The 25,139-nt window shown below is 44.2% G+C and overlaps 2 protein-coding genes across 14 annotated transcripts in view; both read left to right on the top strand.

The window, feature by feature from the left end:
* CCDC57 (coiled-coil domain containing 57) overlaps positions 1-2,643 on the top strand; it is a 52,560-nt gene extending 49,917 nt beyond the window's left edge. For all 13 annotated transcript variants that reach the window (XM_030014652.2, XM_030014653.2, XM_030014660.2 and 10 more), the window contains one exon: positions 1,587-2,643. In XM_030014652.2, coding sequence (XP_029870512.1) covers positions 1,587-1,810 — 224 coding nt within the window. In that variant the 3' untranslated portion in view covers positions 1,811-2,643. The remainder of the gene's footprint in view (positions 1-1,586) is intronic.
* A 2,962-nt stretch (positions 2,644-5,605) lies between these two features.
* FASN (fatty acid synthase) overlaps positions 5,606-25,139 on the top strand; it is a 45,866-nt gene continuing 26,332 nt past the window's right edge. Inside the window, exons 1-14 of the mRNA XM_030013771.2 lie at positions 5,606-5,798; positions 11,783-11,929; positions 12,756-12,908; positions 14,212-14,385; positions 15,287-15,487; positions 15,933-16,055; positions 16,718-16,833; positions 17,090-17,224; positions 20,001-20,460; positions 20,818-21,005; positions 21,794-21,983; positions 23,436-23,530; positions 23,941-24,075; positions 24,351-24,554. Coding sequence (XP_029869631.1) covers positions 11,803-11,929; positions 12,756-12,908; positions 14,212-14,385; positions 15,287-15,487; positions 15,933-16,055; positions 16,718-16,833; positions 17,090-17,224; positions 20,001-20,460; positions 20,818-21,005; positions 21,794-21,983; positions 23,436-23,530; positions 23,941-24,075; positions 24,351-24,554 — 2,301 coding nt within the window. The 5' untranslated portion in view covers positions 5,606-5,798; positions 11,783-11,802. The remainder of the gene's footprint in view (positions 5,799-11,782; positions 11,930-12,755; positions 12,909-14,211; positions 14,386-15,286; positions 15,488-15,932; positions 16,056-16,717; positions 16,834-17,089; positions 17,225-20,000; positions 20,461-20,817; positions 21,006-21,793; positions 21,984-23,435; positions 23,531-23,940; positions 24,076-24,350; positions 24,555-25,139) is intronic.

Below are 25,139 nucleotides of genomic sequence, written 5' to 3'. Positions count from 1 at the left end.
ATCCAAAGGTCTTCCATGGGCTCAAGCATCTTCTTTCATACCTTCTACATCTGTAGGTAACCACTAGGTGGCAAGCTGAACAACAGGATTTCGCATCAATAGCACAAGAGTCCACTGAGCTTTTGCCACCTGTAATAACAAATGCCACCAAGCTGACTTAGTGCAGAGATTGCACACACATGAGTGAACAGCTGGTTCAAACTAAGCCTCAACATAAAAATTATTTTGAAAAGTGTTATGTTTTGACACTAGCCACAGTGTCATGCTTTGCATAGAGCTATAAACCCTCAATAGATTAATTCATTCCATAATTCAAGAATATTTTTTATTTCCTTCCATGTAGAATTTTGTTTGAACTTTCTACCATGTTCTGTTGACCATGAAAATTTACCTTATCCTACTAATAACTTATCTTTGTCAATTTGTGCACCTCTTTTTCTTGCACTTTGATTGAATAGTACCTGGGACTGAAGCCTGTCATGCTCAGAAAATTCAACTAGTACAGAATGCTGTAGTGTGTGTTGTCGCAAGTATATTATGGCTACTTCTGCTGTCTGCTTTGGCTCTCCATCGAAAATCTAAAGTTAAAATCTCAGTGCCTTGAAAAATAAGGATTAAATGGCTGGAGCCAAGCACCTGTAAATATTACCTATAGCTTACAATGAATACTGTGACTGACCAATTCCACTTATCTTACCTAATGAAACCTGTGAGATAAGACTAAAGTTCAGTTAGTTGGAGATAGTGGTTTTCAGACAATTATGCGAGAAGCTACAGAATGGACTCCGATTGGTATTAAGACCAGTCTCCCTCCTTCCCAACCAAAGACGTTAATTTTTGAGTTAGTCCTCTCTAGTACACGCAGATATTTTAGACAACAAAAATTAAGATTTCCACAGTAAATGCCTTCCTCTGTGAGAGAAGATAAAAAAACCCGCAAAAGATAATGGTATTAGTGCAGCTTTGTCAAGCCCACAGAATTGCCTTTGAGCCCTTTGGATCATGCATATCCAAGCATGTTTTGCTGCAGCTTTTATGGCTGCTGATGACTTCTTGAAACGGATCAAACTATTGCAGCCAACTACTTTATCACCGTTTCCCAATACAGGAACAGGTAGATCTAGCTTTGTATCGTGTTGTCCAGTGTGTTGGTATTGCCTTGATTGATACAGATGTTCTCACACAATGGAGAGGAGGGTAAACTTGTAAAATGTGATGTTTAAAAACAGCTGAACAGATGGGTAGTCCTGGACTTGAACAGTTACACCGACCTTCCAGCTGTCTGTCTTTCTCCTCTCTTAAGCAGTCTGATGCTAATAGAGAATGAACAGGTACAGATGAAGTGAGGATTTAGCAGGGGATGCTGATGTATTATACTATTGGCGTAGCAAGCCTTAATGGACAGTTCTATGCCTCTTATGTACAGAAATGGTTCTGTTACTCACTCAATATAAGACTTTGACAATGTGGCAGTATGGCAGCAATATATCTAGAGAAAAAGAGTAAACCAGTTCTTTTCAACTATCCAGTCTCATAATTAAATACAAACATAACTACAAAGTATTTTTCTTCCTCTTTTTGAGCAGTGGAGTTTGAAGTTACACGCTCACCTGAGCAATCTGAAGAATCTCGGCAACTTATCAAAACCAAGGACAAACTTGAAATGCCATCTGCAGATTTGACAGTCAGAGGAACCAGGCTGGAAGTTCAGCAGAAGTTAAAATCCAGGAATTTACCTTGTGCTCATCCCATAAAACCAAAAATCTCTTCTAAAATGGCAAAAATCCGCAACTATAATATTAAAGACTGATTTCTTTGTTGGCAGCAAGTTCCAGGTCCACACTTGCTATTAACTTACTTTGAAATCTATAAATCAGGTCTAAATATTTCATTTTTGTATGTCGAGTTGGGATGTTTGCAGTCAGAAGAGAGAACAAATACCCTGTTTCATACTGTGAACCCTAAAGTAAAGGTTAATCTGTGTACATTATGAGATTACTGTCTTCACTGTTAATACTGATTTATTTCAATTATATATGTTAAATATCGCTTGCATCGTGGATTTAGAAATGCCCAGTTAATACATACGTAAAGCCTTGTGCCTTTAGGCAGGGCTTGCAGGTCTTTAGCAAATATTTTGTTGTGAAACTGTAGATGTGATTTAAGCTTAGAAGTGGGATGCCTCAACCTACTTGTTTTCTTATGATTAACAATGCAACCGTTAATCCTGTGCAGCTATCTTTCTACTTGAAATACAGGGGTTTGAAAAGATTACGCCTGAATCTGCTGTAGCTCTTTCCACTCGTTCAGACAGCATGAGAGAGTATAAAATTAAACTTCTGTTGTCACACCAGTAATTACATTTTTCTTAACAAGAGATTGCACAGAGCTCAAAGCAGTGAGAAACATATTCATTAGCAACACTTAGAATCATACAGAAGCATTGTAAGAAATAAGTCTTACGACAGATGAAACTAAAAGAAAACTTGAATGAGCTGTGATTTAATGAGGGGTATCTATATAGTTATGAACACTCCAGGACATTGAAACAAGTAATCAGTGTATTTTTGTAACATTTCCAGTAATGCTGAGCTGTCTTGGGATATTACAGTGATAAACTTTACTGTAAGTAAAGGAAACACACACGAAAAATGCAAGAAAAACCTTTTTTACTGTGAGGGTGGTCAAGCACTGGAACAGATTGCCCAGAGAGTTTATGGAGTCTCCGTCTGTGGGGATAGTCAAAACCCAACTAGACATGGTCCTGGGCAACCTGTTCCCGCTGACCCTCCTTGAGTAGAAGGATTGGACTAGGTGGTCTCAAGAGGTCCCTTCCAACCTAAGCGATTCTGTGATTCTGTGAGTGGTATCACTGAAGTGAATAATGCTTCTCAGTTGCTGCTAAAAAACATATAAAATCTAAACAGGATTAATGAAGGAAGAGAGCTACTTACCCACCAGCGCTATTTTTTTTGTAGGACTTTTCTTTTTAGAAATGCTTTCCTGGTACTCTTTGCAAACAGCTGCTCTCTTTGGCATCTGACAATGTGGTGGTAATCATTCTGAGAATTTGAATAATTATTTTTCTACTCTCTGCTGAAAATGTTTTGGTTCAGTGTAAAGGTGCTATGATATAATCAGATGCTAAATCTGCAGTAAATGTCATTGGGATGTTACCAACCTGATATGAGGCCTGAGAGACCTTGTGAGCTTCTTTCTAAATCATTTAATTACTTGAAAATCCTGTCATTGGATTCAACATTTAACATTGTTCATGAGCCGGAACAACATGATGCATTCCCTTGAACCAGGCCCTGAATGAGCTCTTTCTGTAGCTCAAAGCATAGTGGTTTCTAACAAGTACAGGAATTTTGGCCCAGATCACACCAGTTACAGCTCTCACTGGTTATTTCTAGAACACAACATGTAAATTCCAGAGTTTTTAATAGCTGTAGATTATCCTGAAAAATAATTTTTTAATTTCCAATGCCATGTTTAATATTGAACTGTGGAGATGCACAGTATTTCAGTGCTGTGAGATCCTGTGCATTTACTGGTGTTAAAAGCAGTGTGCCCTTAGTAAAAGAGCACTTTGTACCATAATCTGTCTAACACTGCATCTGAGCCTGGAATACATTACTCTTTATTCCTTACATCATAGATATAAGCTCATGGGCTGCAGACTTCAGAAATGCCTTTGTGTAGGTTTCTTTGCAGGTTTTTAGGTTTTTTGTTTGCTTGTTTGAGGGGTTTGGGGGTTTCTTTGTGGTTGTTCCCCCCCCCCCCCCCCCGTACGTTACCTGGCATGCCTGGTCATGCAGACCTCTTGCCAGAAACGCAACTTTAATTTATTCCGTTTCCCTGAGAAACAGGTTTCCTTAAGGCAACTGTAGGTAAGAGAAGATGATAGCTCTTGATTGTCCCATTTTGTTTTATTTGCGATAGAAAAAAAAGTAGTTCAATTGTCGTATATTTGTTTCAGAGTAACTATAAGAACATAGCGTATAAGTATGCATAATGACAATAAATAACATGAACATATTGCTTGGATCCTGTGGGGGGGGAGGTTGCGCTAAGTGTGTACTAAATGCATGGGGGAAACTCTTGTGTGTTTCTCTTATGACCAAAATATTTAACAAATTGGGCGTTGATTCTTAAAAACCAGAGGAGAAAGAGTGGTGAGGAGGTACTTCTGTGGGAGCTATTAAATTGTACAGAGAAAGGAGAGCCTATAAAAAAGAGAATTCCAGCCGATCACAGAGTACCGAAAAGGTGAAAGAGTAACTTGCTGATTGTCGTTGTTATCGAAGAGTTAAAAAACTGTTACGGTATTGAGGAATATATGGCTAAAGGCGAAAGTTCTGCCGAGAGGTCGTCAGCGAGCTGCATGGCGTAGCAGCAGTGCTTCAGCGCAGCCCTGGCAGCACGGAAAGGCGCTGATGGGAACGGGACCTCTGAGCGAGGCGTGTTCTACCCACGGGCGAGAGGAGGTGGGGGCTTTTTCTGCGTCCCGGCCTTCGGGCCCGCGCTTGCCGACCGAGAGGCAGGGGGGCTCCTTTCGCGTTGGGGTAGCAGTCGTAGGTAGCACGGAGCAAAATGCAGATTCGTTTACTGTTCTGCGTTAATTTAAGGAGTAGGAGTTACAGAGAAAGTGGAGAAAAGGTGCCTGCACGCGGAGCCATCTCCCCCTTTCCCGTCCTTCGGGAAGGTGGGCGTACCGGGGGCACGGCGGGGAGCGAGCCTCTGGCGCCCGCGGGAGCGCGGCGGCCTGCCCCCTGCGGCGGCCCGCCCCGCTGCCGCCCGGCGCGGCGGCGCGACGGGCCCGGGCACGGGGCAGCGCATCCCCGGCCGGCGTGCCCGCTGCCCTGTGGTAACCCCGGGACCGCGCTCCGCCGGGGTGAACGACCGCCGCCGCCGGAGCGCGGCGGATGCTGCTCGCTCCGCCGGCGGCCCCGGCCGTCCCCTCAGCCGTCACCACATCGCCTTATCGCCTAGCAACACCCCACGGGCCCCGCGATTGGCAGGGCCGCGCCCCCGCCCACACGCTCCCGCCTCCGGATTGGGTGCCGGCCCGGGATTGCGCGTCCAGCCCAGCGTCCCTTCCCTTTGTGCGCCGCGGGCGCGTGCGGGCGATCCGCAGTCCGGCCTGGCCTGGCCCGGCGCCCGCCGAGTCCCCGCGCCTCTCGCCGAGCCACGGTGCCGGCGCGCCGCGGCAATAGCGCCCCCCCCCCCCCAGTGTGTACACCCGCGGGGAGGTGGGAGAGGGACACGAAGAGGTCCGCGCCCGCGGTTGGTCGGCGCTGCCTCACCCCTGGCCGGGCCGGGCCGGCCCTAAACCAGGCGCCCCCCCCCCCCCCCCGCAGCGCCCGGCCTTCCACGGCCTCCAGTACGGGGCGGGGCGCGAGAGCTTGGCCCGGTGCCGCGGGCACGGAGGCCTGCCGGGGTCCGCCCCGGCCCGATCGGGGCCCCCTCCTCCCGCGGAGCGGCTCCGGCGGGCAGGGGTGGGCATCACCCCGGGGCCGGCTCGGGGCGGCCCTGCCCCGGCTCTCATTGGACTGCGGCGAGGAGTAAACTGTCAGCCCATGTGGCGTGGCCGCCGGAGGTGGCGACTGCTTAAATAGCGGTGGGAGCTAGAGGGAGACAGTGAGGAGAGCGCGGAGCATCGGCTGTGCGCAGCTCGGTACCGGCCGCCGCAGCAGCGTCCGCGTCCAGCCGCAGAGCCCATCCCGCAGCGGTCCGGTCCGGCGCTGAGCTGACGCCAGAGCCTCCCCGGCACGAAGTCTTCCGCCCCTGTGCAGGTACCGGCGGGACGGCGGGTGCGGAGCGGCCGGGAGAGCGGCAGCCTCCGCTCCCGCCTCCGCGGGCCGCTGCGCCCGGCGGGCGCGCCAGGGAGGCTCCATCTTGCCCTCTGCGCCGTGCGGGGCTGTGCCCGCGCCTGGCTGGGTGGGCGACGGGGGATCCGCGGGCCCGGCCCGCACGACCAGAAGGTTCCGCGCCGCGGTCGCCGCGCCCTCTTGCCGCGGGCCGCTCTGCCGTGGACCAGCGCCGCCCTTGCCGAGGAGAGTCCCCGCCAACTCGGCGGCTGGCTACCGCGCCGCAGCCTCCCGCGCCGCAGCCTCCCGCTCCGCCCGCCCAGCGAGGCGGCGCGGAGGGAGGCTGAGCGGCTGCATTGTGGTGCTGGCGCTCGGCCATCTTGGCGGCGGGCGGGGGCCATGCCGCCGCGACCCCTCGGCGCCGGGCCGGGCGCGCTGGGGGACGCAGCCGGGGCACCGGTGCCTGCAGGCCTCGCCCGCGGCCGGCGGCAGGAGCCGTCCTGCCGTTCCCACGAGCTTCGGCGTGCCGCTCCCCAGCCGCGGCGGCTCGGCTCTGCGGGGGGCGAGGGGCCCGCGCCCGGAGCCCGGCGAGCAGCGCCCGCCGCGGGGCCGGGCGGCCTCGGCGGGCCGTCTCGGGCGGGCGCCGGGGCCGAAGGGGCCGCTCGGTCGCGGGTAGCGTACGAGCCCTGGCGCGGCAGGCTGAGGGAGCTGGCGAGGGGAGGGGATCCCGCCGCGTTCGCTCGCTCTTGCGAAAGGTGGCTTGTCAGGAGGTAGTAGTAAACCATCTCACAGAAGGTGCCGTGTAACTTCTTTTTTTCCGCTTCGATATAAACCAGCCGTCCGCACGAAATAACCGCCAGTTATCGTATACCAGTCTGGATTTGATGATGTGATTCTGTGAGGAACGTGATGATCGTCTTCTGCTGGCTTTGCTCCTCTTTGGTTTTTTATTCCACATCCCGTCCCTGGCATAGGGCCCTTTGAGATACCGAATGCATATTTTCCTAGCGAAAACCTTTATTCGGATGCTTAAGTTGAAACGGGCGGTGTTAAAGCTGTGTATGTTAACTTGCATGCTCCTTCAGAGAGCAGTGTTGGGGGCTCTGGAGCGTCTCTGGCCTTAAAAAACAAAAGGGAGGAAAAGCCTCGAGCCACATGAGCAAAGGGTTCACCTTTTCCTGCAGTCTCTATGCTTCTTGAAACAAACTGAAAATAATAGTGCGTTGTGAAAGGCTGCATTTAGTGGATGAATTCAGAGGATGAGGGCCCTATGTCGAGGGCAGTTATGAACAGATATTTTACGAACATGATGTAGTGATGCTGGGGACTTACATTTTTGTACAAATCAGTTCTGACCATTTGGGAATCAACAGAGCTGTGTTGATTCCATGAGCAAAATCTAACCTACTTTTCTCAAATAACAGCTCTGAACCAGATTGTGTTTCCTGCTAAGTAGTGCATCTTAAATATGAAAATACACTACCATTTTTCGTTTGTCTTGTGGTCAATGGGAGAAATCCAGCCTTGAAACAGAAAGAGACAGTTAAAAGGTCTTTGTTAAATCAAAGCTATAGCATACAGGTTGATGGTAGCCAAATGCTTTCAAGAAATTAAAAGCAGCCTGTGTTTGCCTCTATTTTATAAAGGTTTTTTTGGAGGCAGGCGTTATAGCTCTTTTTAAGTGAAGTTCCTATGTAATGACAGTTTTAATTACAAATTTTAGAAATGATAGTCAGAGATTAGGAAACGTGGATTATGATGTAGTCATACTGAAAAACTAAGAAACCAATCCTTTTGTCAGTATCTGTGCTGAAGGAAGCTATGGAGAAGTCATGGATGTTTCATTTTACAATAATGGGAGCTCCAAAAAACATCAAGATTTGGACTGCCTAGAAACAGTAGCAGAGTTGGCTTTGAGGATTCTGTCCCACTGTGATGACAGCCATCAAAATAACAGTGAAATAAATACGGTGCTTCTGTCTAGGAAAGAGAACTGTGCATCAGACAAAACAAGGTTGGGTTTTATTTGTTGTTTCTCTGCAAACAGTTTCTTCTTCCCTCCTTCTCCCCCTCCTTTCCTCACTGAACCTTAGGTGGACATAGCAGAATATGAAAAGTATTCTCTTCAGCGGTTGGCCAGTCAAGTATGAGTGGGAGAAGAAATCAAATTTTACCTTCACTTTTTTATTTTTCCTGTCTTCCACCACCCCCCCCCCACCCTCCCTCCTGCAAAAGCATACAAGCTTTTGGACACAGAGATATTTTTGTCAGGAAACAGTAGATATAATTATTGTAAAAAGAAAAAAAAAGTTGTACAGCTGCCAGGGATGGTGGAAAACAATGATTAATACGTCTTGATTAATTTTTGGTGCTGGATTAGTGAGGTACTGAAAAGCAAAGGTTTTAAATGCAATGGAGAACAGTATTTCAACTTACGAGTAATTTTGATAATAGCATTAAGCTATCATGATACCACTAGCTATCCAATACATAGAGAACAAGGTTAAGAAGGTATAACATGATTGGAGAAAGGAACTGGCATCAATAAGCAAACCAGCCTTGTCAAATGGCTAATGTGGGAGGTAGATAACCAGAGCATAGGTATAAAGTGATGAAAGTTGTTACTAGTCAATAATACCAGAAGGGATTGCTAGTTATTACCAGTCACAAACTGAGTGAGTCAGCAATGCAATATCATTGCCAAAAGACATTGTGTAAATCCAGTGAGGTGGTAGTTTATGCTTGACTGAGGTGCCTATGGACTGATATGTTGGGGGGGGGGGGGGGTTGCTTCTCCCACTTCTCCCCTCAGTTAAAAATGCAAGCTGTTTGGGAAGAATTCACAGAAATCAATTCAAACAAAACTGTGGGATAAACACAGGAAAAAGGATGTTAGAAGTCTGGTTGGATGCAGCAAAATACAGCCTTCAGAAATCAGAGAGTCCTGTTTGTCCCTCTTTATCTCCTTTTTTGACCTGTTGTTTTTGATCACCTTGGTCATCAAATGTAGTAGGAACAATCTCTTCTGCATATTTACTGTAGTCCAATCTCCTTTAAAACAGCTGTAGAAACAATTTTCTTCCTGTGCTACATCCTATACTTCAGAAATCTGTCAGTGTACTGTGTATCGTCTAAAAATGCTCTAAAAAAAAAAAAGGTCTCTAATATAGTAAAATAATACAATACACCATTTGGAGGTAAAGTCAATCAACTTTAAAATGGTCTACCTGCTTATTATCTGTTGAGGAAGACCAAAGACATTGTTGGTAGCTGTAGCATCTACTTTAATCACTGTTTAATCAGGGATGACTTAATACTCATGATTTTTCTTCTTCCCAGCTGTTTTCCACAGCAAATCATCTCTACTGTATGCTGCTAAATCTGTAATTTGTGTATTATCTTAGATGTAGGCACTTGGAGCTCTTTGCTTCAAGTCTAAATCTTACAAGTTCTTTGTGTATAAAAATCCTTAAGTTGTGGCTCTTCTTACCCATTCACCCAGCTAAAAATAACTTTTTGGCTCTTGTTCTTCTATATTTTGATTACTACAGCATCTTTTTCTCTACCTTTGACACAGTCTTGCTCAACTACATTCATAACATGTTGGCAAAAATTGCTTTGCTGATAAATTCCATTACTTCACTGTCTCAGAAGAACATTTTGTGAAGATTGGTCGTACCTGGATGGAGTTTTTCTGGTACTCCAGGGAGAGATGTTTCAGTCCCCTGAAATACACATTATATTTCTCTCCCTAGAGATCGTAGCCCAAAGAGCTGAGCCATAAAACTGAATCATAATCACGTTATCATCTTGTCTGTTGCTTGTCTTATGCTTAGATTGTAAGCTTTGTGCCTGAGATCTGTTCTTTCTCTGCCCCTAGCGCAGAACTGCCGCAAGTATAGCGGAGTTGTGGCCCTTGATTGGGTTTTCCAGGTACAGTGATGACACCAATAATAAAACTGACTTACTAGATTTACGTGTGTGGAAAAACTGAGAGGCATCTGTTCAGAGCAAAGTAGACTGGGCTTATCACTACCAACTTCAGTTTTGGGGAATAGTTTCTCAGTAAGGGCCTTGTGCATTTGGCCCTTAGTGTTTCCCTTTTTGAATGAACAACCAGAGTGGAGTGGAACTTGTGTTGTCTGGGTGTTTAGCATAAGACTGAGAAATCCAAGATGTCCTTTTGGGAGCACCTCTGTTTCTGCTCCCAGAAGGGATGGACTGGATGAGGCAATGATCTCTTCTGCTTCAGTGTTGCATGTTGCATAATTCCACAGTTACTCCACATATCTGAATCAAGATAACTGCTGAAGGAAGGAAGGGTAAGAGAAATCGGGCAACCTCTGTGGCAGTGTGTTCTGGCTGGGCTACGCCTCAGCTAACCTGAGGGCTTTGCTTTCCCTCTGTGCACCCCAGCCCCGCTTTCAGCTACAGGAAGGCGTTACGCCTGAGCAGTGTGTGGATGGAAGAGAGGCCTGTTTCTTGCTCAGAAGCATCAGGAACTCCTGAAAGAGGCTTTAAAACCGTGCCTAAACGAAATGTCTTGGCTTGAAAGAACAGCTATGAGGTGCTCATCTAAGAGTACCCATTAGTGCTGTTTTGTGGAGGAGATGATCAAGCACCAGCAGCACTTAAGCAAAGTGCCTGCATGGCACTATGGAGCATAATCTGTGATGGAAGTCAAACTTTAGGTCTTCCATAGCAAAGTCTTTCTTTCAAAGCTATTAAGGAAGTCTTTTAGCTATTTGAATACCCAGTTTTCTTTGTTGTTTTTACTTGTTAAAATCCCACACATTAACTCTGAAGAATATTTTGCCTCTACTTACCAGAAGGATTATTTAAGGAAGTACTGTGAATGCTTACTACCTCTTTTGTTCATGCAATCACACTTTTATTTATTTTTATATATAAAAAAAAAATAACCCATGTATATGGGTTTTTTTTCCCCCTCCCTTAACTTGCCTACTTAGGATCTACAAACTATAATTTGAACTTAACTGAAACATCAGGTTAACTTGCCTTCTCTCCGCTTAGTTGTTAATATATTTTGAGTGTAATAGTAAATAAATTAAATGAGTGTGTTTGACTGTAATATATGAATGATCATTTGGTGTTGTGATCTGTATAGATGGCCTGCCATGCTGTGTTATGCAGCATGATGCTCTCTTGTGGTGTTTGAGATTGGGGTCTTAGAATGCAAATTTCTTGGGACCTCATTCCCAGTCTTCTAAACATGTGGCAGTGTGGGGTCCAGTTGGGAAACACTTTATATGTACAACTTACTTCTTGTTTTGGGTATTTAAAATGATGCTAAGTTGTAATCTTTTTGCTTTTGTATAGGTTTTCTCCTGTGTGTGTTTTGGGTTTTTTTTGTTTTGTGTGTGAGGTTTTTTTTTTGGTTGGTTGCTTTTCTGTTTGTTTTGGGTTTTTTGGTTGGTTTTGGTTTTTTTTTTTTCCCCCTCCAACAAACTTTCTGATTATTGATTCTTAAGTTAGCGCTTAACTTTGGAATGATCGTAGAACTTGTTTTGCTACCTGTTAGGTTTGCCTTGTAATTATGTATTTTACTATATGTATGTCATAATTTCTCCACCCACCTCTGCTTCAGCATGTTAATCTTTCTTCTCTGCTGACTTCACAGAGGCTCTGCATTTAGTAGAGCTGGACCTGTTCATTTTCTAGTTGTCATGTAGAAACTGGTGGTTCTTGGAGCCCGGCACTCCTTCAGGATCAGTTTTCTCATCCTCATTGACCCCATGGATCTTATGGTCCATTTGATTAGTTGGGATGTCTTTTTTTTTTTTTTTTTTTTTTTTTTTTTTTTAGTAGAGACTCCATGGGCTGTTCCTGTGTGGGTGTTTCTCCTGCAAATATGCTTGTTTGTCACAACATGTCAGGAAGACAAGAGACTCATATACTCTCCTTCTCTGTGTGAAATCTTACTAGTCTTACTGCTTTGTGGATCTCAGCAACAGGGAGAAGTTAAGAGATGGAGGACGTGGTGATTGCAGGCATAGCAGGAAAGCTGCCAGAATCGGAGAACTTGCAAGAGTTTTGGGAGAACCTGATTAATGGAGTTGATATGGTCACAGAGGATGATCGGAGGTGGAAACCAGGTGAGTGCCTATTGTCTCTTCTTTTGGAGTCCTGAATTCTGAGCATTTTAGAGGAATTATCCTATGAAAGAAAAGGATTTATCAGATGTGAAACCCTGCCAGAGCTTCTGAATTCACTTCTGATATATCACCAAGAAATTCAGGAACAGAACACTTTTATGAAGGTCTCACGCAATCCATTTTATAATGTCATGTCCTATGCAGTAGTAGCTTATATAATACGTAGCTTATTTCCAGATAAAAGGAACACTCTGACAGAGCAGCTAGGCAACATGAATCCCGTACCTGCTGTTGATAGCTGTGGCAGTAAGACGGCTCTGACACTTTTCTGGGTTTGGAAGTAGCACAGGGATTCCAGTCCTGTAATTTATGGCTTTTTACAATGTTCTTTTCTGTCTGATTACCTTTCTGAAGTGTTTGGTACGCATCTGTCCAATTCAAGCTAGTGACCTGCAGAAGTGAAAAGTAGCTTTTGTTTTTCTTCTAACTGGTGACTGACTGGAACCACTGATTTGGACTCTGTTTATGTGCTTGGTACAACGTGCCAAAGCAAGAATGCTTAAACTAGACAGATGTCTTTTGCTGCCATATCCAGGAGAGTCTTAAAAATGACAATTGTTTTTGTTAATGCAGCATTCTCATTTACAAATGAGATTCGGAGAGATGGGTGGGTAGATATTAATGCAGAACTCTGGGTACTGCAACAAGGAAGTGAGGTTTCATGTGTAGTCGTGAATCAGCTGTGGTCATTGTGCACTTTGTCTCAGCTGGTAGCTGCTGCAAAACTGATGTATTCCGTGACTCAGTGTTGAATTTTTCTTTTCAGGAATTTACGGACTGCCCAAGAGAAATGGAAAGCTCAAGGACATAAGCAAATTTGATGCATCCTTTTTTGGGGTTCACCCCAAACAAGCTCATACGATGGATCCTCAACTTCGCTTGCTGTTGGAAGTTTCTTATGAAGCTATTATGGATGGAGGTAAGCAGCTGAATGACTGAAGACAGAGAATTGTGCTGTATTGTCAGCACCCGCTGCACAGAGACATGTGCCTGTGTGATGAGATGTTTAACAAGAGAAGACCATCACATTAGAGAGGAGACCAAAGAACTGGTATGGGGGTTAGAACAAAGGTGTGTTCTTTGGAACTCAAACTAGAAAATCTATGCTGACTGCCAGCAAATCTCCACCTGTATCGTATGGTACAACCAGTACAACAGAAGCACTTAAAGAGTGAACAGTTCTAGAGCTTCTGTGTGTTCTGCTCTACTCTAATACTCCATAATAGATCCCTTTGTTAAAGTCATATTTGCATAGTGCAAAAGGAAGATGACTTGGTTAAAATTCTCATCCATGGTCTAAAAGAATGGCAGATGGCCTGATGTATTGCTGTCTATTGGCCAGGTTCATAGAAAATTTGAGGCATTTGATCTGCTTCTATAGAAGGTTTGCCCAGGAAGTGTGCTTTCAGAAATAGGAGCCTCTTTCCTCCATCACTGCCAGTGTCTTGAGCTTTTGAGTTACTTACCCACAGAGCCAAAAAGTTTATTCTTCATGTTAATCAGTTTCATGTCTGAACATAAGAAGCACATGGGAAAAAGTTGGAACCACCTCACTAGTACTGACTTATTAAAATTAACACTTGCTCGTCTGCTGCTGAGCCTCAGTCTGGATGCCTGAATATTCTGCTTGTCTCCAGGACTCCTGAAGCATAGAGAAGAAACAGTAGAGATTGCTGCAAGTTGAGCTCGCTATGCAGTTTTTTAGAGCAGAGTTGTTTGTTGTTCTGGTTTTTGGCTTTTGTGCTTAAGAATTTTCCTTTCTGTCTTGTACTTCAGATCTGGGCTTTGTGTGTCACTAGAAATAGATATTCATGTGCTCACATGACATTTCCAAGTGCTGTGATTTTCTGCCCTTCAATCTGCTCCTTTTCTTTGCACTAGAGGTCAGCTGTTAGCTTATCTGATCAGCATTTATGTCTTTCATAGTCCATACACTTTACTACACAAGACTCTCTAGCAATGCCCAGCTAAGCTGAAAAGCTGTCTCTGGGCACGATATGTTCTGACCAAAAGCCAGTACCAAAGTTCTGGTGGAGTCTGCAGTAAGACTTGTAAGGTCTGCAGTTGAAACAGATAAAAGGTAACTATAGGTAAGGGAACAATGCTGCAGGCCTGCCAGAAAGGGACAGTATTTCATGAACTGGTGCCAGCGTACCTGATATCTCCCCAGTTTGCCCATCTTAAGTTTGTCTGTTGTAATCTACCTTGCAATATCTCCGCAGGTATTAATCCAGCCACCCTCCGTGGCACAGACACAGGTGTATGGATTGGTGCCAGTGGGTCAGAAGCTGGTGAAGCCCTTAGCCAAGATCCAGTAGAGCTTGTGGGATACAGTATGACAGGCTGCCAGCGTGCTATGCTTGCCAACAGGATTTCCTACTTTTATGACTTAACAGGTAAGTGCCCCCAAACCTGTCAATGCTGATCAGCAATTGCAATTTGAGCATGATTGGACCACAGTTTCTGTAGAGGAGTGAGGGGGATATGATGATGTAGACCCCTTCTGGGATGAAAAAGTAGCATGCAACTATTGTAAGGAGGCATAAGAGAAGCAGAAAAGGTATTGTAACTGTGGGGTAAGACTCATTGTAAGGCTTTGTAACTCAGTTGCTGCTGATGGGCATAGCTGGCATTCATCTGAAAGATCATGATGTCAGGAGGCCTTCATAAAAAGGCCTAGGTCCTTTCCAGCCTTTATACTGCTATTTGGTATCAAGTTATGTAGGAGTCAGCTAGCCAAGAGACAAACTGACTGGAACAGTTGGCTTTTTTTTTTGAATAAAATGGAAGAATTGGGAGAGCTACCAAAAAGATATGATTGAAGGCATAGACATGACTTGAATCATGTGTGGCATTGAAGAGAGTGGAGGGATGGGAATTACTCTGAAGAGCAGCAGAGAGCAGAGATAATGGCAAGGGTAGGGGGAAGCACCAGGAAGGGGGAGGAATTTTTATTGGTGAGAATGGGGAAATAGATGAGACCTGCCTGTGAAGCTACAATATCTCTTTTTGATGGAGGCAGAGATGGAATTATTTTTTAAAATATCCTTAAAGCTAAACTGTTTGCAAATTTTTTTCCACCTTTCTCATCCCTTGTTACCTGGTAAGCAGGCAGAGATGGTGATTCTTGTCTCCCATTGTATTAGGATTACCTGTTATGTTCTGAAGGAACTCTTATTTAATGTTTGGTTTTTTAATATGTTTCTCTTGTGATCCCATCCTGTAGTCTTTGGAGAGCAACTCAAGGAAATAAACAGTAAAAACCAGCTTTTTTGTTTTCCCTTTCCATTCCCTAAGGACCGAGCTTAACTATTGACACGGCCTGCTCCTCTAGTCTCATCGCTCTGGAAAATGCTTATAAGGCAATTCGTCATGGATGGTGCAGTGCAGCCCTAGTAGGAGGGGTCAACCTTTTGCTGAAACCCAACACTTCCGTGCAGTTCATGAAATTGGGTATGCTTAGTCCTGATGGTGCCTGCAAGGCTTTTGATGCTTCAGGTAAGGCATTAGTACAAAAGGTTGTCATGTATGAGAGGAACTTACTGCGGAGTCTGTGACCAGATACTCTTCTACTACAGCAAAGAGCTGGCCTTGTAGTTGTGCCTAGGTGTACTGTTTGAGACATACCCTGGACTTGAGCTGTGTTGCATGCTCCATTGAACCTAGAAAACTAACTGTGGGGAAGAAACTGTGTGGCTCACTCCTCGGACATTGGGGAGAAGAAATAGCTGTCTCTTGACGGAAACTTTCTATCATCATTTGTGATGAGCAGCAAGCCTTTTTAGGGCATTAATTTTTTTTTAAAGAAATGGATATGTCATTCTCAAAGCAAGTCTGTTGTAAGCAGTAGCTCAGGAATGAGATAACCTTACTGCATGGCCTTTTGCAACTTTTTTCAAAGCAGAGCAGAATTAGTGACTCATTCTTCTTTCTCTGCTCTCAGGAAATGGATATTGTCGCTCTGAAGCTGTTGTTGTTGTTCTTTTGACCAAGAGATCTATGGCTAAGCGGATCTATGCCACGATAGTCAATGCTGGAAGTAACACTGATGGCTTTAAGGAGCAAGGTAGGCCTCGCGCCTCTGAAAAGTAACATACATATAGAACTGTTCAGTCTAGAGTCTTTGTCATAAAAAACAGGCTGTTGTGGGGTTCTTCTTTACAAAATAGTGTCCTGAACTTTGCATTACCAAAACAGAAAAAGAAAAAACCAAACAATAAAAAACCTTCACACATCTAAAGAAGTTGGAGACAAGTGGTGGTTTCTACTGTACAAAATAACAGGAATGTCCTGTTGCTAGTTTAGCCTTCCTCAGGACATCTCTGCAGTAACTTCTGCCCTGATGGTAGAAATGTAGGTGGTGTTATAACTGTAAGGCTCTTTCCCTACTACTGTCCCATTTCTCCTGCTCTCCAGTTATGGATACCAAGTTTCACATGTTATGCTTGATGTAGACATCTCCTAGTATTCTGTTAACAAGTACATTTCCACACTAGTCTAACTCAATGCTTTAGGTCCGCTTCTGGTTCCTCTGCTCTTCCAAAGAGCCTGAGATGCTTATTGTATTTGGTGCTAAGGATGTTGGTGTAAATCCTGAAAAAGTCTCTCCTTGGGTTTTTTTGGACCTGCTAGCCCCAAGCAGGGGTTGGGGCTGGGTTGAAAGGGTGCTAAAATCAGAACAGGAGGCATCTGGTTGGAGAGAGAAACTGACAGCAATTTTGGTCCTAGGTGTGACATTCCCATCTGGAGAGATGCAGCAGCAGTTGGTCAGCTCTTTATACAGAGAATGCGGTATCGAACCTGGAGAAGTGGAGTATGTTGAAGCTCATGGGACAGGCACCAAGGTCAGCATGGACCCTTTGGGTTTGGAGTGTTTTCTTCTCCCTTATTTTCTTCCCTTGCATCACTTGCCACACTTTTCTATCAAATTATTCTTTTTTTTCCAAAATGAATTATATTTCTCCCTTCTACCAGTTACTAGAATAAATACTGCTTCACCACTTTTGGATTTTGCCCAAACATCCTAATCTTTCAGATTTCTCTTTTGTGGTGTGTTTTGGAAGTGCTAGCTAATAGCCATTCTGATTATCTTCCTACTAGGTTGGAGATCCACAAGAAATAAACAGCATTGTAAATGTCTTCTGTCAATGTGAGAGAGCGCCACTGTTGATTGGATCAACCAAGTCAAACATGGGTCATCCAGAGTCTGCCTCTGGGCTTGCTGCATTAGCCAAGGTAACAGGTGGCTTGAGAAGGAAAATTGGGGGATGGGGGCAACACAACAGTGTGTGGGGTTTTTAATGTTTGTTTGTTTTAAGGAAAATTTTGCAGTGATCCAGGATAAGATGTTCACTGGTAATGAGAAGAACTCAGGTGATTCTCATTAATTATCTACTTCTTGCTTTACCTGCAAATACTTTTAAAAGCTCAGGTGGCTATTCTGCAAGCTGGATACAAATGCCCAGGTGGCTCTCTGCTGTGTGCACACACAAGTATGTGCGTGCATGCATGCACACACACTTTAGTTTCTCCTTCCTGCTGAATTCTACAGGAGTATAACTCTGCTCAGAATAAAGGCTTTGGGATCACTTTATTGATTATCCTTACACCAGACCTTCCAACAAAACACTGCTGTAAGTTGTTTGGGTTTGAGGGGCGTACAGGTAGAGGGATTTGAATGTTTGGAGTAGTTGGCAATGATCAAAGATAAGAGGCAGTGTGGCTTTTCGGTGCCAAGAGTAGCTGATCCTTCTGGCTGTTTGTCGGACGTATCATCTCTTCCTCTTCTCTGTTATGTTGGCAAGAAGCCAGGTGAGTTCTTTGGGATGAGGCTGCCAGCTTGAATAACTGGTTGTCTTAGCAACCAGCCTACAAACTACTGCTGTAGGCAGACAATCATCTATTGGCTTTGGCTGCTAAACTGCTTAGCAGAGAGCTAGCTAGTGTTCACACTTGGTTGTAAGCCTATTACTGACAGCCTTAGAGCCATGCAAATTGAAGTCACGTACACTGTCACTGCTAGAATTTTAGGCTCTTTAAAGTGGTTATTGTGACCTGAATACATACAACTTGCTGTGAATAGCCTCATCTGCAAATAAATCATGGAGACAGCAGTGTCTGCCTCTCTGTAGAGGGAAGTTCACTTCTTTAGCACCTCTATCTCTGACTGACACCTCCTTCATAGAAGGAATGATAACTGAGTCATAAAATAAACCTCTGCATCCGTACTGTGTTGTACATTATAAACAGTTTGTTTAGTGCAGTTCTGCTGTGATCTGTCAGGACAGGATCATAACTTTGAGGTACTGTTTCCCTGTCTGTGTTTCTTAGGGCCACAATTTCTTTTTGAAGACATCTGACACTGTGTTTTCTCGCTCTTTTTTCATCAGTTTTCTCACTTAAACTTTGTATCGGAACTTCCAGCTGCAGACAAGAGCCCATGGCATCCATCATGCGTGCTAGAATATCTTTTTGCTATGCTTTTATTAAGTTATGTTAGGTCTTGTTTCCAGATCTGGCATCTTGAAAGCACCTGAAGCTTTGGAAGGATATTGGAAGCTCTGTCTCTGTTCTTGATTCTTTGAAAATTGGGCAGCAGTTGGTATTTTAAGATTTGGAAGTTAATCAGAATGGCAGATCAGGTGTCCTTCAGACCAAGCCAGAAACTACACCAAGCCCGCTGTCCCTTAGACAGTAACTGTCTTGAAGTCTGCAGTTTCCGTAAATGTTTTCTTTTGGAATTCCATAAAATGCTCTTCCATGAGATGTCAGTTAGGAAAATAAACCATGAAAGTATGCAATTTCAGACTTGAAGAGAATCCATTTTGTGGATAGGTAGCAAAGAAACTAGGGCTTGCCAAGGCAACTTCAGTTAAATTCTGGTAAGGGAGGGAAAACTCACCTGCACCTTTGAACTACTTAGCCTGTCTAATTACTTGCTGTATGGCAGAGACAAAGCTTCTTGGTGGCTCTGGTGTGTGCTCACTGTACTGTACTGTCAAAGTTGTGTAGAAACCATGGCAGACTTAAAAGTACAAATATGTATGCTGTGTAAAGCAACAGCAAGTTCATAGTGTGTAGTATTGTAGGTGTTAGGACAGTGTGCATGAAAATACTTGTACTGCAAGTTTAAACTTGCTGACTGGAGTTGAAATCGTGCATTTATGCTGGTTGTTCTCGCAGGTAGGCTGCCATGTCTGATAGTCAACTTGGAAGAACAGTTTTCAAACCATTTTCTGTTTCTCTGACCATTTTGGGGTGATGAAGGAACTGCCAAACATACAGAGCACAGAGTGTTTGCAGCTGACCTTGTAGTCTGTGATTTGCTGTACTTGTGCCACAGAGGAGTATGGGCTTGGTGTTATGGGCTGTTCATAGAGATGCTGCTAAGAGAAGGGAGCCCTTGCTTTTTTGACACAGCTGTTTTAACTGTCATGCTGTTTCTGTACTTCTTTTTGGCTCTGCCAGTTCTGAACAGTCTGCTGTTCCTGCTTTTTTGGATCAAGAAGACAACAAATGGGTGCAAAGCAGCAAGCAAACTCCTTTACCAGTGCTTCAGCTTGGCTCTTTTGCAGCAAAGGCAGAAAGGGAAGCGTTTGTTGTGATAAGGAAGAGCATGTGTGGCAGTGTGCGTGACTGGGGACACATGAAGCAGAGCGTGGTGAAGGGGCAGGATCTGAAAGGGGAGAAAGAAGATGTGGTATTCTTAGTAGCCAGGCTGCTTTTCCAACAAGGCTGCATGGCTTTCCAGTTAGAAAGGGTCTGGAAGCTAAACTTAGAGCTGCCACCCTCACCTTTACTGCTGACTTTCTGCATGGACTTAATTTGCCTAGGTGAAGTAGGTACTACCTTAGTAACATCAATAATGCTATTCTCTGAAGTGTCCCTTTATCCAAACATAGAGAGCTGCTTCAGTGTATGCTACATGGTCATTTATAGTAAAACAATAACAACAAAAGAATGTTTGTTACAAGAAAATGTGGAGCGCAGAACACTCTGTTTTTTCTTCCAGGTCATTCTGTCTCTGGAATATGGGCTGTGGGCTCCAAATCTTCATTTCAATACCCCAAATCCAGATATTCCTGCCTTACAAGATGGCTCTTTGGAGGTAGTTTGTAAACCAATTCCAGTGAAAGGTGGCTTTGTCAGTATCAACAATTTTGGCTTTGGAGGTGCTAATGCTCATATCATTCTGAGGCCAAATGAGAACAAGCACCAGCCTCTGGAGACTTGTAACATGCCAAGACTGGTTCAAGTTTGTGGCAGAACACAGGAAGCTGTGGAAATACTAATTCAAGAGAGCAGAAAACATGGAGGATGCAGCCCATTTGCAAGCCTGCTCAGTGATATCTCTGTAGTTCCTGTATCCTCCATGCCCTACAGGGGCTACACACTAGTTGGCACTGAGAGTGACATAAAAGAGGTTCAGCATGTTCAAGCATCTGGTAGACCACTCTGGTACGTCTGCTCAGGTAGGTGTGCAGCAGTGGGTCCAGGCTTCTGCATTCCTTTGTAGATCTGGGGCTTGAGCAATTGGATTCTGTGCTCTAATATTGTTTTCCACTGTAGTGTGCGGAGGTATCTTGCAGCCCTGTGATACGTCTGGGAGACTCATGTTCCCTGTATTCTATGTAATCCTTCCAACTTTGCCATCTTCTGATGATAGCAAAATCCAGGAAAATAAAAAGCTGTGCATAATTTAGAGTATGTTAGAAATGTACAATGTTTTGCTCTTAGATAGAATTCTTTCACTGCCAGAGCAAGTGTGTGATGTCTGCTCCTTTCGTGGAGTATTACTAAAGGTCACTTTCTCCTTGCCTATCCTGCAGGCATGGGAACACAGTGGAAAGGTATGGGCCTGAGCCTTATGAAGTTGGATTTGTTTCGCCAGTCTGTATTACGCTCAGACGAGGCTTTGAAGAACACAGGCCTCAAGGTCTCAGACCTGCTTCTGCAAGCAGATGAGAACACTTTTGATGACATTGTCCAGGCATTCGTTGGACTAGCTGCTGTTCAGGTAAGACTCGAATGACTGGTGGAGGGGGTCATGGACTCAATCCACATAAGCATGCTCTGCTAGTATGTCTCTTTGGCCAGTAACACTTCATAACGATTAATGGAACCTTGTTTTGTGTAATCGGCAAATGACAGCTGTTAGAAATATCCCTTTGATAGCAGGGAGAGTGTTGCACCCTTGACAGTTTTGGGCTCTGCCACTTGCAAGATGCTTGAACAAATATTGAGCTAAACTGATTTATGTGTGTATCTGTGTGTGTATGTGGGGCAGTTTCTCCTTTGAAGAGACTAAGGAGTGTCTTTTAAGTTTTATATAAATGTTTGTGCCAAGGAACAAGGTTCCATTGAATGCCTTCTAAAATTTGTTCTGCAAATGAACTAAATGATGCTAAATGAAGTCTCTTTTAATTGTGAGTGTCAGTGTGGGGTTCATTGTTTTTAATAAGCTAGAGGCAGAGCTTTTAAAGTGGTCTGGAAAGCTGGTCTTGCCTCTTACTTTGTACAGATAGGCTCTTGGCAACCTCCTGTTGCTGGAAATAGCTTCTTAGTGGAAAGCTACATAGTGGAGAAGCCCAAACAATACAGGAGTTGTGTAATGATTCTTGGGATTGCTTTGAAATGAGGCCGGAGCTGCAGTTGTGGGGCGGGGGGCGGGGGAAAGCAGCGAGGCCAAGAAGAATGTCTGTACCAAAAAGCCATTTTGTAATGTACTTGCTACTGCTGTGGGCCTTTGAGGCCTGACACCTGTTTACTCTGGCATGGAATCGCTAATCCTACTTTTCCTTGCAGATTGCCCAGATTGATATGCTGAAGGCTGCAGGTCTGCAACCTGATGGGATTTTGGGCCACTCAGTGGGAGAACTAGCTTGTGGCTATGCAGATAACTCCCTAAGTCATGAAGAAGCCATTCTCGCCGCTTATTGGCGGGGAAGGTGTGTTAAAGAGGCCAAATTGCCCCCAGGAGGAATGGCTGCTGTTGGTAGGTATACCTTTACCAAAAGAGTGATATAGGGAAGTAGATCTGATTTCTGTTGTTTGGCATTGGGATAAAATTGGGCTCTGAAATGTGTTGGTGGAGACAATCATGTCTGTAAAATTTTGGCTACTGTTGCTGCTTCTTTTTCGTCCGATGTAGAACATGTTGTTAAATATTGAAGTTGCTATAATGGTAGTAATCACTGACCTGGAATACGGCAGAATTTTGGTAATCCATCCAAAACTATGTGGAAATGGTGACCAATGACAGAGGCCTGATAATCCAAGGCACTGGGGGTTTTGGCTCTTGAGATAGATATATGTGTGTGTGTATACATACACATACATATATATTTAAATTATTAAAAAGAAAAAAAAAGATATTTCTGATTGTCTGCAAGAGTAATGAGATGTGAAACCAGTAAGCCACTATTACTTAGTGGGCAACTGGCTAGTGGAACTTAATGCCGTTAACTTACTTGGGCCTAATAGCACGTAGGAACTTAATGCCGTTAACTTACTTGGGCCTAATAGCACTTAGGAAGAAGCTTTCTCCTGAACAAGCTTTGCTCAGTGTTTCTGTAAGTCATGTAGTTTTGCCCACTGTTGGGTGAAACTTTGAGCTTTGGACCCAGCAGTTTTTCTTTGTGGTATGGCTTCATAGTGACTTACATGTTTAAAACTAAGATTGTTTTTGGTAGTGTTGTTGTTCTTACTGTTGCACACAGTGGTCAATTAAAAACTGAAACACTTAAGAGAAAAGCTGTTCTAGGTCTAATGAAGCATGTTTGACTAGGTCACTTGTTATAATCCTAGACTTCTTACTTTAACTAATGCTACGTAGGACTACCTACCTAATTTAGCTTTTTTCTTTTCATATTAAATATGTGACATTTATCACAGAACTTATCTCGGAGTGCTGCATATAATATGTTTTTCATAATCTGATGTTGAGTTCAAATTCTTCTTGTGACTTGTATCCATGTAACGTATGACCAGGTGCTGCATGTGTTAAGCTAGTTTAAGCCACTAGAGTTGTTGATTTCTCTTAGATATTTTGCGGGACTCAGTTTCTGTGAGTCAAGCTTGTGTGTTTTCTCTCCTGTTCTAGCTCGGATTGCTAAGGCCAAGATGAGACAAAACAACCAATTCTGTAGCTTCTTTGAAAGTGTGTGGGTTCCCCCGTCCCTTAATGGGATGGTACAAAGATTCAGTCCTCTGTTTTTGTGCTCAATATCGCAGTGATAAATGTCACGTTAAAGCCCTGAGATAAAAATCCTTAGCTTTTGCAGAATCCCTTTTTGGGAAAGGGGGGATGTCTGTCTTTCTCTTAAGAATCCTTCTCAGTTTTGCAAAATGCTGAATTAAGCACAGTGATTCTGCAGTTTAGATTGCCTCCCCTTATGAGGCTCGCTGCTAGAAACACTTGTATTGTCCTGGGGTCTTCCTTCTGCAGGTCTGACATGGGAGGAATGTAAGCAATGCTGTCCTCCAAATGTGGTACCAGCCTGTCACAACTCTGAAGATACTGTCACTGTTTCGGGGCCTCTGGTGAGCAAGGAAATTATATGGTCCATACCAGAATCGTGATTGGGACCCGTGAAGTTCTGGTTTGAAGAACGCATGAAGCTGAGTTAAAGCTCAGCTGCTTGCAAAGGGGAGCTGGATTAAAGTGGTGGGTGGGAGGGGACATTACTTAAACACTCAAATGTTCTGTGAGAGGAAGTGATGTTAGTGTCTCAGTAAGCTAGTAATAAAAGATCTCTTGCACTGAATAGTCTTATAGCCATGGGCATAATGAGTGATAAATTATAACACTGAGAAGGGCAATAACCTCGTCCTCGGTATGCCTCCCCTTAAATGGCAAGTGATGAAGGGCATGGGGGGAGTACAGTGACTCGTACATATCCCAAATACATCGTGAGCTCTTATTTTTAATTCACTTATATTCCTCTTCTTAGGACTCTGTGAATGAGTTTGTAGCCAAACTGAAAAAGGATGGTGTGTTCGCAAAGGAGGTGCGCAGTGCTGGAGTTGCATTTCATTCCTACTACATGGCATCTATTGCACCAGTGCTGCTCAGTGCCCTGAAAAAGGTAATATTGCCAAACTATGGCTCGCATGGCTTAAGCTCGGGCACCTGGATTTGAGTATAAGTGATGTTGAGTGTAAGGGGGTTCCTTTCTTTAGGAGGAGAAGGAAATCTCTTGAAGAGCATGTAGACCTCTGAGACCTAAGGTTTGAAGTCCTATGGCCTCAAGCAGAAGGATGTCCTGAATGATCAAGCTGTGAAAAGGAGGGGCAGCTTGCTTTTGCCTGTCTTATTGTTATCTGTGACATGTAACTGTTCCTCTTCCTTGTCTGTCTGTAGGTCATTCCAGACCCTAAACCTCGTTCAGCACGATGGATTAGTACATCTATCCCTGAATCTCAGTGGCAGAGTGATCTGGCTAGGACTTCCTCTGCAGAGTATCATGTGAACAACCTAGTGAGTCCAGTGCTGTTTCATGAAGGTCTGAAGCATATTCCAGAGAATGCTGTTGTAGTAGAGATTGCTCCACATGCTCTTTTACAGGTATTGTATTTGGTTGTGTTGCTATGATACTATATTGATATGCTGCTGCAGGAAGGAGATTGAGGGTCTGAGGACTAGGGAATACTGCTTCCCCTGCCCCGCCCCCCCCTTCCCCCCCCCCCCCCCCCAATTCTGAGAACCCTTTCTGTCTCCAGTACTTTTGAGTCTCTCCCAGTTTTAACATTTTATTTTCTTGATGGGTTTTTTGTGGGGGTTTTGGGGTGATTTTTTTTTGGGGGGTGGGGGGTGGTGTATGTTAATATTTAGGGAAAAAAAACAAACAAAAACCCCAACACACTACCACTTCCCTATCCAGACATTCACATCGTTGCCTTTATTCATTGCCATGCATTTCAGATAGCTGATAGTCAGCTCTCTGAACTGTGCAATGAGTAAGAAAACCATTTCATTCCTTGGATCTATTGGAGAGTGTGTGTGAAAATTGGGATGGGGGGAGAAATTCAAGACTAAGAGGCCTTCTCTATGAAAAATCTGTTATCACCATCTGTACACTGAATTTGGTTTGAGGTTCTTGTCTTAGAAAGTGGTGGCTAGTAGTGGTGTTTTCCCCTCTTCTAAATGAAG

The sequence above is a fragment of the Aquila chrysaetos genome, chromosome 5 (assembly GCF_900496995.4).
Source record: "Aquila chrysaetos chrysaetos chromosome 5, bAquChr1.4, whole genome shotgun sequence".
Taxonomy (NCBI): Eukaryota; Metazoa; Chordata; class Aves; order Accipitriformes; family Accipitridae; genus Aquila; species Aquila chrysaetos.
The sequence above is the reverse complement of the archived record's forward strand: the minus strand, read 5'-3'. Positions and strand labels throughout refer to the sequence as shown.